Source organism: Leptodactylus fuscus, chromosome 10 (assembly GCF_031893055.1).
Source record: "Leptodactylus fuscus isolate aLepFus1 chromosome 10, aLepFus1.hap2, whole genome shotgun sequence".
Taxonomy (NCBI): Eukaryota; Metazoa; Chordata; class Amphibia; order Anura; family Leptodactylidae; genus Leptodactylus; species Leptodactylus fuscus.
Window position 1 is genome coordinate 11965750 of NC_134274.1, and position 16724 is coordinate 11982473.

General features: G+C 41.6%; 1 protein-coding gene across 1 annotated transcript in view; it reads right to left on the reverse strand.

The window, feature by feature from the left end:
* The window catches only part of ADAM12 (ADAM metallopeptidase domain 12), a 260352-nt gene that overhangs the window by 32963 nt on the left and 210665 nt on the right, over nt 1-16724 (reverse strand). The window contains exons 13-14 of the mRNA XM_075288277.1: nt 12974-13063; nt 7449-7644 (exon numbers count right to left, since the gene is read on the reverse strand). Coding sequence (XP_075144378.1) covers nt 7449-7644; nt 12974-13063 — 286 coding nt within the window. The remainder of the gene's footprint in view (nt 1-7448; nt 7645-12973; nt 13064-16724) is intronic.

Here is a 16724-nt window from a genome sequence, read left to right on the forward strand (position 1 = left end):
TTTGTGGGACTCCCCTTAGTTCCCTAAATACAGTATAATGTCCCCTTATTCCCCACACACAGTATAATCACCCTCTTTAGTGGCCCCAAACCCAGTATGATGGCCCCCTCTGTGCGCCCACACACAGTAGAATGGCCCCATCATTCCTCTCATACACAGTATAATAGCCCAGTTCCCTCCCACTCACAATATAATGACCCTCTATGCAGGGGCGTAACTTGAGGGGGTGCAGTTGCACCGAGGCCCAGGAGCCTTTGGGGGCCCATAAACTTTGCCATCAGTATTGGGATTGCAGCTTTTTTTCTCGCCCATAGGCCAAGGAGACCCACAGATTCCCCTAACCACACTAAGGTTGATTAAACTCCTTAGAACCCATAACCATCACTATCAAGAATTTGCTGTAGGGATGAGGTAGGGGGCACCGGACAAAAGATTGCATTGGTGCCCACAAGACTTTAGTTACACCACTGCCTCTAGGTGCCTTCACTTGCAGTATAATGTCCCCAAACACAGCATAATGGCACTCTCAGTGCCCTCATGCAGTATAATGACCCCCTTAGTGCCTCCATACATAGTATAATGTTACCCTCAGTGTCCCCCTACACAGTTGGATTCAGTTCTTATCAAGCTGCTGCATACAGGTTTTCACTTGTGAGACGAACCTTATTAAACACACTTATTGAGTTTTAGATAAAAATCCCCAAACCAGGGCATGAAAAGAAAATGGAGATGTGATGTTGATGGATTCTCCAGGATTGCGGATCTGTCTTGCTATTGTAGGAGGCAAAAGACAATCCATAAGGAGTGCCCACAATAATCACTATTATATAACGAGGCAAAAACATTCAGGTAAAGATGAACCATTGAAGATGTGGCTTTAGACAAGACGAAAAATGCTATTAAATGCAGTATTATATAATAAACCACAGGCAGCTATTAGAAAACTACTCGAGCATCGCAACAAAGCGACTATCCCGAGGAAAGCTACAATGCTAAATTAATTTGGCACGCAGAGGTTATTCCTCATCCTGTTCTTGTTTTTAGAGGGTAACATGTCTTGTAAACTAAGAATAAAATCAATGCTAGGGAAGCGAGACGTATTCATTTCAGTCTAGTTATGGCCAGCAAGTCATATAACCTACTGAGATGTGTCTAGATAAGGTTTGTATGGCATCAAACATCAAGACCAACACAAGGGAGGAGATTTATTAGATTGGTCTTTATGGTCAACACGTCCAATCAGACACCAGATCTCAATTTTAGGAGAATTTAAAGGGTTTTTCACAAAAACATAGTCATATTAATAAAAAAAAATCTAAAAACATTTTTGCAAATATTTAGAGTGTTAAAAATATTCTCTTTTGCCTTGACCGGGTGCCAGTAGTATATTTATAATTATTTTAGAATTTTTGGAGTTAAATAGAGATCACAATGGTTGGATATTCTGTGTAATATAAGTAATCCCATCAGTGATAGTAAATCTCAGCCTTGGAGAAGACCATAATCACAGTATAAGTGTGAAGGTGTGTGTCAAGGTCGGTATTGTTGTCAGCAGCACAGAGGGCACTCAAACAATGGAGATAATAGAAAAAATGTCGCATACAACCATATTGCCTTTTTCTAGAGAATTAGATTAGACTATAGAGATCTGTATTGATTGAAGGTTGCTGATAATGGGATAACCTTTGGCCTCCAGGGCAGAAGCTTTTCATATTATTCATTATGTAATAAAGTGGTCTTTCATCTACGACATGCACAGAGATGGATTTTCCTCTGTTGCTCCGCAGGTATTATAAAAGGGAATCTATCACCGGAAAATCTGATTTAAGAAGGAAAAAAAGAATTTAAAAAAATACACAGAAAAAGGTCAAGCGATCTGATACAAAGACAATTCATACAACAGTTCTCAACAGGTTGTCATACTTTCCGGGATTGTTCAGAGTTATTTCCAGAAAACCTGACAAAGTCTATCCAAAGTGGGTAGTGGGAGATGGGCAAACTTTCCAAGATTCATTTAATGTTTGGGATTGGCAGCTTGAGTCTCGTTCGTTTCAGGACAAACAAATGTGATACGGACCACATTTTATATTAGCTTCAAACATAATGTATAACACTGTCAGGGCTCCTAGGAACCTATCTATAAAACATAGTGTATAACACTGTCAGGGCTCCTAGGAACCTATCTATAATACATAGTGTATGACACTGTCAGGGCTCTTAGGAACCTATCTATAAAACATAGTGTATAACACTGTCAGGGCTCCTAGGAACCTATCTATAAAACATAGTGTATGACACTGTCAGGGCTCCTAGGAACCTATCTATAAAACATAGTGTATGACACTGTCAGGGCTCCTAGGAACCTATCTATAATACATAGTGTATAACACTGTTAGAGCTCCTAGGAATCTATCTATAAAACATAGTGTATGACACTGTCCGGGCTCCTAGGAACCTATCTATAAAACATAGTGTAGAACACTGTCAGGGCTCCTAGGAACCTATCTATAATACATAGTGTAGAATACTGTCAGGACTTCTAGGAACCTATCTATAAAACATAGTGTATGACACTATCAGGGCTCCTAGGAACCTATCTATAATACATAGTGTAGAATAGTCTTAGCGCTCCTAGGTATCTATTTATATGCTGTCCCTTTTGGGTGTGTGACTTCCTCCTTTTTGTTGTGTGGGATATCCCTTTTGTGGTGAGTATTAAAACGTGCTAGTCCTACCCTTTTCTAATGTGACTAGCACATATAGTGTTCACATCACGTATAATATGGCCAACAGCCCAACGGGTGTAGGAATAATCTTCTGGGTCTGTGGGATTTGCCCACTGTTTTGGGATGCCGGTAGGTTACCCCTTTTTGTAGGAGCTTCCTGGCCATTTTGGGAGAGTTGGCAAGTATGGTTAAGATCTAATCTACGTTTGTTCTTCATAAAACAATGTGAAATGTGAAAAGTTTGTGTTTGATTCCTTCACAAAGTGCTTTTCTTTAGCACCTGCGAGCCCCATGGCTCCTCAGAAACATAATAAATTCTACAGCCACTCTCTCGCTAATTAGTCGGAAAGCTAATTAGCGTTTTCACGGATGATATTCATATGCTTCTCACTCCTTCAAACTCATTTAGGTGTCCTTACTTAAAAGCAGAGGCCTTCCAGATGAAATTATCAGGGGCAGGTTTAGCGAGACCTCTGTAGGTTTGATGTTTTACACATATAAATCACCCAGAGCGGGGCTGCTAAACGGTCTCGGCAGAATGGCAGATTTGTTACCTATGCGGATTAGGGCTTTTAGAATGATGGGTTCTTGTTGCAGATCTGCCGCATTTAATATTGCATGATGACACTGAGCAGAAGAAGAGATGTATAGATGCTGGAATCACTCCAAGGTGACAATATATAGTAATATGTGCACACCAATGGCTTCCATTTAGTGGTTGGATTGGTCATGAGGAGCCCTAAAAGTTGTCCAGATTGTCCAAAAAGACACAACTGTCAAAAGATCCAGGCAAAACTAGGCAAACAATCCATATATCAGTGTGGTGATTATCGATTAGTCTTTCTATTTTGTATATAGAGTTATTGGCTGTACCCTACTGGACTGGAATCGTAATATGTACGGCACTAAGGGGGGTTATCTGGAATCATCTTACTGTGTGTGGGGCATTAAGAGACATCAACACTTTCAAGGATCTACTAAGGAAGCATCATCATTGTGTGGGTACACTTACTGTGTATCATGCAAAGAAGACACTATGAAATTGTATGTGGACACTGATGGGGTTCAGTTACTGTTACACAAACACGTGTAACAGTAACAGAATAGAAGGGTTTTTGGTAGGGGTAGACATTCTAGATGCTATCCTATAAATATAACATCACATGGTGGCAGTCCATTGCGCGGGTCTGACTTTGCCATTGACAGGTCATTAACCTAGATCATATTAAATTAGAAGGTGCTAAATATATTCGTTGTCTGAAAGCCTCCATGTGGCTATCTCACATTATCTCACATCCTTTGATGGTTCTTTATGATCCATTATACGGCTTATTCACCCTCTAACTAAACATGTTATCTAATAAAGAAAGTTGTAGAATACTCTTCTTTGATCTTGCAGTTGACCTGGGGGCTCGACTCCCTCGCCACCATTCTCCTCCATCTCTGTTTTTACTGTTGTTGTCTTTTCCCAGTGTTTTTGACATTCAAAAGATATTTTAACAGGAATGAGAAATTGAGAAGAAATGTGGTAAACCATTAGGGAGCATTCACACGGCGTAACGTCCCGCGAGATTTGGCACGTGTACGCCGCGTGACCCTTTGCGTGCCGTACACGCTCCCATTCATTTCAATGGGAGCGGGGAGCGTATGCGCCGCGCTAGTTTGCGGCCGTGCATTTATTCACGGCCGCAAACTAGCGCGGCGCATACGCTCCCCGCTCCCATTGAAATGAATGGGAGCGTGTACGGCACGCAAAGGGTCACGTGGCGTACACGTGCCAAATGTCGCGGGACGTTACGCCGTGTGAATGCTCCCTTAAGGTTTAAAGGACTTGTCCATTCCTTACAATTCTGTTTGTTCCCTGGGTTCTCCAAAAATAACCTAATGAGAGGGTTCCCTATTTCACTGAGTAGCTCTAATTTGTAAGGACATTTTGTGCCAGCTGTTTAATTTTTCTGCAGTGCCTCTGGAGGAAAAATGAAGTATTGCATGGTGACCAATGAAAACAGTGGGTTGTCCTTGTAAAGCTTGGACAGTCTGGGTCTTCCAGACTGCTTTCTACTGGTGATGGCATTTACCATCCCTCTATATTAAAGTGGGATACACTGCCAATTGAATGCCATAAAAAAATAGTCTTCCAAGAGCTCTTTCCCATCATGTGGAGTCAGAGACATGGGAACCTTGGTGGTCACCCCACCTTCTCCATACATAGAGTCCTCAACTGTGCAGACTATGATACATAAGACTTAAAATAGGATGGAATTTCCTCCTTAAAAAATACCAAACTTTTTGTATCAAAATTGAGGCCAATGTCTCCCGAGACCTCTATTATTGTTTTGTGGTGGCCGAAGCAGAGTTTACGTTATTCTGGTAATATATGGAGCAGTTTTGTCTGCACAGATTAGAGGCTGGTGACCTGTAAATGTTAGAATGTTGTCTGGGATGAGCAGGAATGTCTCACTCTACGATTGTTGGCAAGCAGGACTGGCTTAACAAAGCAGCGCTGAGAAAACCTTCTGCTTAGTCATTGACTTTATGGGGATTGAAAGGAACTTGATTAGACCATAAACGGTCTTCGGACTGAGCTGTAGATCTGATTTGGGCAATAATACAGTGGATCGTAGTTTCTCTAAGAGAGTGAAATTTAGGGACTTGGATGTGGCCCAAAAATGAGTCACTTCGACATGAACACATGAAAGGGAAGCTTTATTACATGCTTGAGTAAGGAAGACATTGGTCTACTAAACCAAGAGCCAGCATTTTCATCTTTTTGGTGGCATGCACAGCTATCTGTATCTTCATAAAAATTACAAGTACACCTCTCTGGATCTCCTCCATCTTGGGTCACAGACAGGGCCAGCTCCAGCATGTTTACTTAGACTGTCAAGGGCCATCAACGTACATTTGCCCTTGGAGTTTATCCATTTGCTCTTGACTATCTATCCCAACATCTTACCTCACTTAAGGTGGTGGACCTTACACCACCTCTACCCACTAATCCTCTTTGTATACTTAAATAAGTGCTGATTCAAATTCAGTTGGCGTTTCTTTCTAGTCCTTACCATACCTGAGCAATAGTTAGTTTCAGCCGCTGATATGCTAATTAGACTCTCTACTGTCAAGTGGGAGGTCCTAAACAGTCTGGTCTAGTCTAGGACTGCCCACCTGGCAGACAGCCTAAATAATATATTGACTGCTGAAAGTAACAGAAATGATTGCTCAGGAACAGTAGGGGCTAGACAGGAAATTCCAACTGTGCCAATGGAGCGCCACCTAGTAAAGGAAATAGGTTCCCACTGTAAACAAAAATTCCAGGTGGTGAAAGGTCCTCCTTGAAGGTGTTCACCCACTGCACACACTAATGTCACATCAATGTCCAATTGGTTGACTTCTGACCTATTGGGTATCCAAAGTGGGTACAAATGTAGCATACACACCTGGGTTCTAGCACCTGAGGGGCCAAAAGACACTAGTTTAATAACCAGTGGGTGGGTGTCCGTTGTCATATTTGGCCCGAGAACAATACGTTCACCTTTGGCTCCGATCATAGCTATATCTTTCTATGTGGGAGGTTGATATATGAACATAATAATACTGGAACGCTTGTCTTATTGTGTTATTAATCCTAATTATAACCGGCCAGAACTGACCTCAGGGACTTGACCTGAGGGGTAACGGGAAGCAGCTGTCAGGCCGTAATCTTACTGTAGGAAGTCATCGCTGGTGACATCATCACTTGTAAATAAGGACATGTTTATCAGGGGCTGTAAATGAGCCGAGGAGAAGCCGCTGATAAAATGTTCAGTCAACACGATTTCCTGAGGAAGTTTTCGACTCAGGAAGCTCGGAGTTAAACATGTTTTCCAGCATCTCGATTCCTGACCTGACGCTGCGGAGTGTCAATCCTACCGGGATAATTAATGGGATGAGTCCTCGCTGCACTTCTTCTTCCAGAATCCTCCGGCTGTGTCTCTTGTATAATTCTGTACCTTACAGGGCATTTCCTGCGTCTGTGATGCTCCGAGAATACAATGCCGGAGACTTTTTAACCACTTTTTAATGGAGCTAAACAATAGCATTGCAGGTGAGAAATAGTAGCAATGTATCGTAAGCGCTGCCTATGTGTAAACCGCTAAGAGAACCTGATTAATCTCCTGACCCGTATGTTTTAGTAAATACAGTTCTCATAAATCCCATCTAATAATCCTGGAACATCTTTTCCTAGCGTTCCTCTGTTATTCCTGCTGTAAATGTGTAAATACAATGACATCTGGTATGTCCCTGCATATTTGGCCTTGGCCACCATTTAATGCATAGATGGCTTGAGTCCACCAATCCATTCTGGCCCATAGTGGAGGGTGGTCCCGAACAGGGGACTCCCTTCTATAACATCCATATACTTACATAAGGCATACGAACCACGATTTCTTATAAGACAACCCCTTTAAGTGTTCTAAAAAGATGCGCTTTTCCTCTCAAGGGGTTTATCTGCATTTGTGGAAACAGGTTTGCAATTGTAATACAGCTCGGGGTCAAATATTTCATTTAAAAAAAAAAAAAAATCTGAAGGATTTTGATTTACTTCTGTTCTAGTGACTCCCTGGAGCACCCTACATTTACAATAGACCACTTCATCACTCTAGACCACCAGGACATCTAGAGCATGTACACAATAGCTCGATACAAGGCATTAATAATGGTTGCCATTAATGGTACACCTACCTTGACCCCACAGTGTGACACATTGCTGCTCATGGGTCTGACACATGCCACTATAGCAGTACCCATCTAGTGTGTAACAAGGATGGCCATCGTGTAGATAGACGTTAGGCGGGCAGTGGGCATTGGTTCCTGTGCAGAACTCCGGTAGATCACAGAAGTTACTGGCGTCTCGGCAGGGAGTTCCACCTGGTTTTAGCTGGGAAGTGAGTAGAGAAATGTTAGGCAATGTGTACATTACCACAAAGAGTGTTTATTAAACATATCAATGAAAATGTTCCAATGATCATAACCATATTGAAGACAACTAAAAATTATACATTTTTGAAAATAGAAATGATTTGTTCATGGGAAATCCCTTTAATAGGTGACTCATTTGATACAGGTGATTAGTACTGGAGATATATTCCACATAAGACCTTATATACACGATAAAGCGAGCACAGTGGTGAACAGAATCCCTATAGTGCTGTCATACGTGCCTCTAATAGTTTTTAAATAAAATAGTAAAAAAAAAAAAAAAAAAAGCTTTAAAAATATATAATAAAAATATGAAATAAATAAAAGTTCTAAATCACCTCCTGTCCCTAGAATATATATATATAAAAGTAGAAAATCATATATCATAAACCACCGTTTTTTTTTTTCAATAAAAGGTGATCTAAGCAATAGATATTCCCCAAAATGGTATAACTAAAAAGTACTTCTGGCCCCGCAGAAAAAAAAACACTGTATGCATCCCCGTACAGCTGCAGGGTCACCTGTCAATGTGGCCTTGCAGCTGTTGCAAAACTACAACTCCCATATATTAAATATTTTACCAGTTTTTGCTTCAAAATTTTTTTTCCCTATTTTCCTCCTCTAAAACCTAGGTGCGTCTTATAGTCCGAAAAATACGGTAATTGTTGGAAATATAATGCACTTGGGATTAGTTTCAGTCCCATAGGAAGGTACAGTCCAGAGTCCCCTCCCCGGAGTGAATCTATTGTCACATGCAAGTGTAAGCTACCCAAAGATGTTTTTGTATCAAATCCATAGTACCCAGTCTCTTTAACACTCCATGTGTCAGGGGTATTCTTGCCATCGCAACAACAGAAATTGCTATGTAACTACAAAGACAAACCCAATTCTATTTGTACTGTGACATCATCTGTCCATTATACAAGTGACATCATATACGAAGAAGAGTCAGAAGTATGGTACAGTATATGATATAGGTCTTATCTCTGTGCAATGTAGCAACAACGGGTTTATTATCCAATATCACTGTGTGTATTATCATGTACTGTGACATCACTGTGTGTATTATCCTTGTACTGTGACATTACTGTGTGTATTATCCTGTACTGTGACATCACTGTGTGTATTATCCTTGTACTGTGACATTACTGTGTGTATTATCCTGTACTGTGACATCACTGTGTGTATTATCTCTGTACTGTGACATTACTGTGTGTATTATCCTGTACTGTGACATCACTGTGTATATTATCCCTGTACTGTGACATCACTGTGTGTATTATCCCTGTACTGTGACATCACTGTGTGTATTATCTCTGTACTGTGACATCACTGTGTATTATCCTGTACTGTGACATCACTGTGTGTATTATCTCTGTACTGTGACATCACTGTGTGTATTATCCCTGTACTGTGACATCACTGTGTGTATTATCCTGTACTGTGACATCACTGTGTGTATTATCCCTATACTGTGACATCACTGTGTGTATTATCCCTATACTGTGACATCACTGTGTGTATTATCCCTGTACTGTGACATCACTGTGTGTATTATCTCTGTACTGTGACATCACTGTGTGTATTATCTCTGTACTGTGACATCACTGTGTGTATTATCCCTGTACTGTGACATCACTGTGTGTATTATCCCTATACTGTGACATCACTGTGTGTATTATCCTGTACTGTGACATCACTGTGTGTATTATCCCTATACTGTGACATCACTGTGTGTATTATCCTGTACTGTGACATCACTGTGTGTATTATCCTGTACTGTGACATCACTGTGTGTATTATCCTGTACTGTGACATCACTGTGTGTATTATACCTATACTGTGACATCACTGCGTTATCTCTGTTTTTTTGGGTGTACAGATAAACCCGTCATTAACCTTGCAATATTCTGAACTTGCTGCTGGAGCTAGTCATGGCGGAGTAGGACCCTATGTGAAGTTTTGCTATGGGGCCCCACAGTTACACATATATAACGTACAACTGAGATTAAACACTGGGAGGATGAACATGTTCTGTAACATCTCATCTTCTTTGGCAGTGAATTGTAGAACTTTCCCTAGTGTCAGGGTTATAAGAGACAAAAAGAAAAATTTTAGGACAGGCATGTGCTTGGCTCTCGCAGGCCATAAAATGAAAACTTTACGATTAATTTTTCTTCCAAAACAAACAAGCCGTAACTGGATAAAAGTCTTGAGCACCACTAGAAAATCAGAGATTATTAGAAAATGACTGTGGACAAGGGAGAGTCTGTTCTCATTTAAGGCACTTGCACCAATAAAGAAGAAGCCTACGGGAGAGCGGTCCCCACTGAATATAACAAGTCTCCAGTCATTCCTCTTATCATCCATTTCAGTCCGCTAACGCTGGTTTACTTTTGGCAGAAAAAAGGAAATTTTGTAGTTTTATCCATAAAAAGCACGAACCGCCAATAATCTAAACAATAAATCTCTAGCAATGCAATAAATGATAGAATTCATGTAAAGGGAGCACAAAAATTATATCAATCATTGGATCGGGCGTCCAACAAAAATAATGCTGATATTATTACAATATGGACATCTTAAGGGGGTGTCCACAAGACTCTAGAAATACGCCGATCACAAGGTGACCTGCTGCTGGAACCCCCTGTGATCAGCTGTGATCTGTGGGAAAACTTGGAATAAGAGTTTAATTTCACTGCAGCGCCACCACTGGGGAAATGAAGTATGACACAGTTTCTAGAGAAATCGCTACAATGTTTGTTTTTAACTGACATCAAGCACAGTGCCATACATTGTATAGTGGCAGTGCTTGGTTTTACAGCTCAGACCTAGTCTCTAGAAGTGGACGGAGATCCGAACAGGCCATGTGACTGACAAATGTGACAGAAGCAGCCCGCAATAGAGCTCCTGATCTGGGATGATTTTGGATATTGGTCAGATACAGACGACCTATCCTAAGATCATCCATCATATAAGGTATGGATACACATGATTTGAACATAGACAAGGGTTCTTTACTGTAAGGCTGTATTCACACAGAGTAACGCCAGGCGTTTTTTGTGTGTTTTTTGCACATAGCGCCGCGTTTACGCCGCGTAGCGCCGCGTTAACGCCGCGTATACGCCGTGTTAACGCCGCGCTATTTAGCGGTGGCGTTGCCCGGCGTTAACGCGGCGTATACGCGGCGTTAACGCGGCGTAAACGCGGCGCTATGTGCAAAAAACACACAAAAAACGCCTGGCGTTACTCTGTGTGAATACAGCCTAAGAGCAGTGAGACTATGGAACCGTCTGCAACAGAAAGTTGCATTTTATCGTCACTCCGTAACATATACAACCGAGGTTCTGACGTAGCGTTCTGTGGGCAAAATGAACATGTTACATAAGACTACAAAGTAGTAGCAAGTCACCGGCTAGGAAGACGAGGAATAGCTGGATGGGGAAACAAATGTAATGGGAGCTCAACTGCATTTGGAAGAGATTTGTTGGTCAGGAACCTACAGTAACTCTTCCCACGTTCTCACCAGTACATTACAGTGACAGAGGGAATACAGTCTGTGGACCAGAGATCGACGTGGGAAAAAACGTTACACAGTAGATGGCCAAAAAGTAATCAGGAAAAAGAAATGACTCAATGTGTTGGATCTCTGTAGCTGTTACTAACCCCGTCCTCATCTGTCAGCCATTACACAGCAGGCATCGCTTGCTCAAGCTGTCCATTGGAAAATCCAGCACTGGGCAAAAGTGTTAGGCAGATGTATAAAAAATGCTACACAGAATGCTTTCAGAAATAGAAGGGTTAATAGTTTATTTCTGTCCGCTAACAAAATGAACTGTAAATGTAAATCCCATTAATATTTGGGGTGACCTTTGCACTTTGCCTTCCATCAGTTCTTCTCTGTACTTGCAGACAGTTTTGGCAGAACAGGGCAGGGAGATTGTTCCTGCTGCCATTTTGGAGATCTTCTGTGGCTGTAGGCTTGTCCAATCCATCTGTCTCTTCATGCCATCCCAGACAGATTGGATGATACAGAGATGGGGGGGGGGAGGGGCATATCATCACTTCCAGGACTCTTTCTCCAAAGGGCAAATGCCACACCAAATAATGTGTTATTAAATGACAAACTATTAACCCTTCTATTCCTGAAAATATTTTTACATTGCAGATTTTTTTCTACATCTGCTTAAAACTTTTGTACAGTACCTTATGTAAAGCAGATCTATATACTGGTATATACCTCTGATGTCTGCTACCATACAGGCATTCAGTAGCCTACATACTGTAGCCTATACTCTTCCATCTTTAAAAAAAAGTATATATTGTGCAGTTTATGACTTGATGCATCTGTATAGGAAAGTGTTGAATTCAATGGAAAAAAAAAAGTGTATTCACATGTACATGTTATATCGCTCTTCACAAGATGGTGGATCCTTGTGGCTGCCAAGACTGGGGTGCGGAGTCTTTTCTGGTTTATACACTGAACCTCTACAAGAAGGTATAGGCATTACTACATGGAAATCCCCAGTTTGTTGTCCCCAGAATTGTCGCCAGTTGTCAGTGAGATGCAGCAGCGATGACAAGACAAGATCAAGAACAGATGTGGAGCATGGAACAGAATCATGGACACAAGACAGGAATGGGGAGTGTGGATATAGGATTGGAACATGGACACAGAAAAGACTGGAGCGCAGAGCCAAGAGTGAAAGAGGGCTGCAGTACAGGAATGTGGTCATAGCGCAGGGACATAGTCTAGAATGGAGTCCAGGGTCCTGACTGGGAGAGCAGTTCAGGAACAGGTCATGGAACCCAAGGGTCAAAGCAATAGCATATGCAAAAATAGTCATGCCATGGATGGACTTACTCTTTATTAGCACCAGTCCCGGGCAGGGTATCGCCCTCAACGTCAATCACATGCATTAAGAGGGTTATCCAAGACCCTTAATTTTATTTGAGATCAGTGTATGACCTCACCAATCAGCTGCTCATATTACAGTGTATGGAGACAAAAGTAGACCGGTCGCTACACCGCATAGTGACCCCTCTGCTCCATTTGCAACTCAGATTCCAATTCTAGGAATAGAAGTTGAGCTGTAATACTATGGCCCCATCACTGCTGAGTGTACAGAGATGCATAGTACTGGCTCTGTACACTGTGCAGTGAACAGCTGATCGGTGGTGGTCCCCATAGATTTTAAATTACCTATACTAAGGATCGTCCTTTCCACACATTTTCATTGGACACAAATATTACAGGTTTCCTTTGAAATGATAAAAACCCAAATCACCTGGCAGTCTTCACAGCAGAGTCCATGAGCGCACACGGCTTCTGGATGGAGCAGGCACGTGCTGGCATTGCAGCAAGGATTTATACATTCCTGCAAGAAAATTCAGAGAAAAGTCTTAGAATAGAATGGCACTCAATGTGTCCTTAGAGTCTGACAATGAGTCATGTATCCTTTAAATCCCGTTTGGGCACAGAGCGGGCATTTCTACATTCACATTAAGGTTTCTCAAGACACTTCAAAGTAAAATGATGAAATTCAGGGCCAAGTTGGAGACAGTCAGTAAGGATTCTGCAGACTGCAAGACGATGGCATTTGGCGCTGAAAGACTTGTGAATCAAAGTCAGTATATACATAAATATTATAATATACAGTCCTATGAAAAAGTTTGGGCACCCCTATTAATCTTAATCATTTTTTGTTCTAAATATTTTGGTGTTTGCAACAGCCATTTCAGTTTGATATATCTAATAACTGAAGAACACAGTAATATTTCAGGATTGAAATGAGGTTTATTGTACTAACAGAAAATGCGCAATATGCATTAAACCAAAATTTGACCGGTGCAAAAGTATGGGCACCCTTATCATTTTATTGATTTGAATTCCCCTAACTACTTTTTACTGACTTACTGAAGCACAAAATTGGTTTTGTAACCTCAGTGAGCTTTGAACTTCATAGCCAGATGTATCCAATCATAAGAAAAGGTATTTAAGGTGGCCAATTGCAAGTTGATCTCCTATTTGAATCTCCTCTGAAGAGTGGCATCATGGGCTACTCAAAACAACTCTCAAATGATCTGAAAACAAAGATTGTTCAACATAGTTGTTCAGGGGAAGGATACAAAAAGTTGTCTCAGAGATTTAACCTGTCAGTTTCCACTGTGAGGAACATAGTAAGGAAATGGAAGACCACAGGGACAGTTCTTGTTAAGCCCAGAAGTGGCAGGCCAAGAAAAATATCAGAAAGGCAGAGAAGAAGAATGGTGAGAACAGTCAAGGACAATCCACAGACCACCTCCAAAGAGCTGCAGCATCATCTTGCTGCAGATGGTGTCACTGTGCATCGGTCAACTATACAGCGCACTTTGCACAAATAGAAGCTGTATGGGAGAGTGATGAGAAAGAAGCCGTTTCTGCACGTACGCCACAAATAGAGTTGCCTCAGGTATGAAAAAGCACATTTGGACAAGGTAGCTTCATTTTGGAAACAAAAATTGAGTTGTTTGGTTATAAAAAAAGGCGTTATGCATGGCGTCCAAAAAGAAACAGCATTCCAAGAAAAACACTTGCTATCCACTGTAAAATTTGGTGGAGGTTCCATCATGCTTTGGGGCTGTGTGGCCAATGCCGGCATCGGGAATCTTGTTAAAGTTGAGAGTCGCATGGATTCCACTCAGTATCAGCAGATTCTTGAGAATAATGTTCAAGAATCAGTGACAAAGTTGAAGTTACGCCGGGGATGGATATTTCAGCAAGACAATGATCCAAAACACCGCTCCAAATCCTCAGGCATTCATGCAGAGGAACAATTACAATGTTCTGGAATGGCCATCCCAGTCCCCAGACCTGAATATCATTGAACATCTGTGGGATGATTTGAAGCGGGCTGTCCATGCTCGGCGACCATCTAACTTAACTGAACTTGAATTGTTTGTCCAAAATACCTTTATCCAGGATCCAGGAACTGATTAAAAGCTACAGGAAGCGACTAGAGGCTGTTATCTTTGCAAAAGGAGGATCTACTAAATATTAATGTCACTTTTCTGTTGAGGTGCCCATACTTTAGCACCGGTCAAATTTTGGTTTAATGCATATTGCACATTTTCTGTTAGTACAATAAACCTCATTTCAATCCTGAAATATTACTGTGTCCATCAGTTATTAGATATATCAAACTGAAATGGCTGTTATAAACACCAAAATATTTAGAACTAAAAATGATTAAGATTAATAGGGGTGCCCAAACTTTTTCATAGGACTGTAGTAGGGTTATATAAATACTGCACAATATATACATTATAATATATACATATATACTGTATATATATATATATATATATATATATATATATATTTTTTTTTTACTTTATACATAGAGCACTACAACCCCCAAAATGACTGACCACTGTCCACATCTATAATATAGCTCTATATACTCTCAGGCACTATGAGGCTGAGTTTTACATGGTCAGTGTTACATTACATGGAAGGTCATCCAGGACAAGCAGAAAATGTTTTACCCGATTGTCCATAAAGGGGCGGTACAGCTTGTACAAAATGTCTGACCTCATGCTCGATAACTTATACAGATCACCCTGCCAAAAAAGACGCCGTTCACTATGTAATATGAAAGGCTCCGATCCAAGTTTTATCAGTCCGGACACATCATGAATCACATTGGAAAAGACTTTGGCAAGCACCAAAGTTAGTTGTGAAATTAACAATGTGTCGTAAATATTGATATAACCCGGGATTACATCTCTAACCCTAATATGAGGAGTTGTATCCCCTTATAACTAAGCAGTGATACATTAGTGCTGTACTGACTGGTGAAAATCAGGACTGTGGTGCCAACATATGCCTAGCTGATGGGTGGGAGTCATTAAAGGGATCTTTAAGAATGGGAATGTCACCAGAACCAGTGTATCAACCCAGCACCACAGATATATATGCTGGTTCTGGTGACCCTATAACCTATCTATCTGCAGGGCTGGGGTGATATGCTGGTTCTGGTGACAGTAACCTATCTATCTGCAGGGCTGGGGTGATATGCTGTTTCTGGTGACAGTAACCTATCTATCTGCAGGGCTGAGGTGATATGCTGGTTCTGGTGACACTAACCTATCTATCTGCAGGACTGGGGTGATATGCTGGTTCTGGTGACACTAACCTATCTATCTGCAGGGCTGGGGTGATATGCTGGTTCTGGTGACAGTAACCTATCTATCTGCAGGGCTGAGGTGATATGCTGGTTCTGGTGACACTAACCTATCTATCTGCAGGGCTGGGGTGATATGCTGGTTCTGGTGACACTAACCTATCTATCTGCAGGACTGGGGTGATATGCTGGTTCTGGTGACACTAACCTATCTATCTGCAGAGCTGGGGTGATATGCTGGTTCTGGTGACACTAACCTATCTATCTGCAGGACTGGGGTGATATGCTGGTTCTGGTGACACTAACCTATCTATCTGCAGGACTGGGGTGATATACTGGTTCTGGTGACAGTAACCTATCTATCTGCAGGGCTGGGGTGATATGCTGGTTCTGGTGACACTAACCTATCTATCTGCAGAGCTGGGGTGATATGCTGGTTCTGGTGACACTAACCTATCTATCTGCAGGACTGGGGTGATATGCTGGTTCTGGTGACACTAACCTATCTATCTGCAGGACTGGGGTGATATACTGGTTCTGGTGACAGTAACCTATCTATCTGCAGGGCTGGGGTGATATGCTGGTACTGGGGACACTAACCTATCTATCTGCAAGGCTGGGGTGATATGCTGGGATCTGGTGACAGTAACCTATCTATCTGCAGGGCTGGGGTGATATGCTGGTTCTGGTGACACTAACCTATCTATCTGCAGAGCTGGGGTGATATGCTGGTTCTGGTGACACTAACCTATCTATCTGCAGGACTGGGGTGATATGCTGGTTCTGGTGACACTAACCTATCTATCTGCAGGACTGGGGTGATATACTGGTTCTGGTGACAGTAACCTATCTATCTGCAGGGCTGGGGTGATAT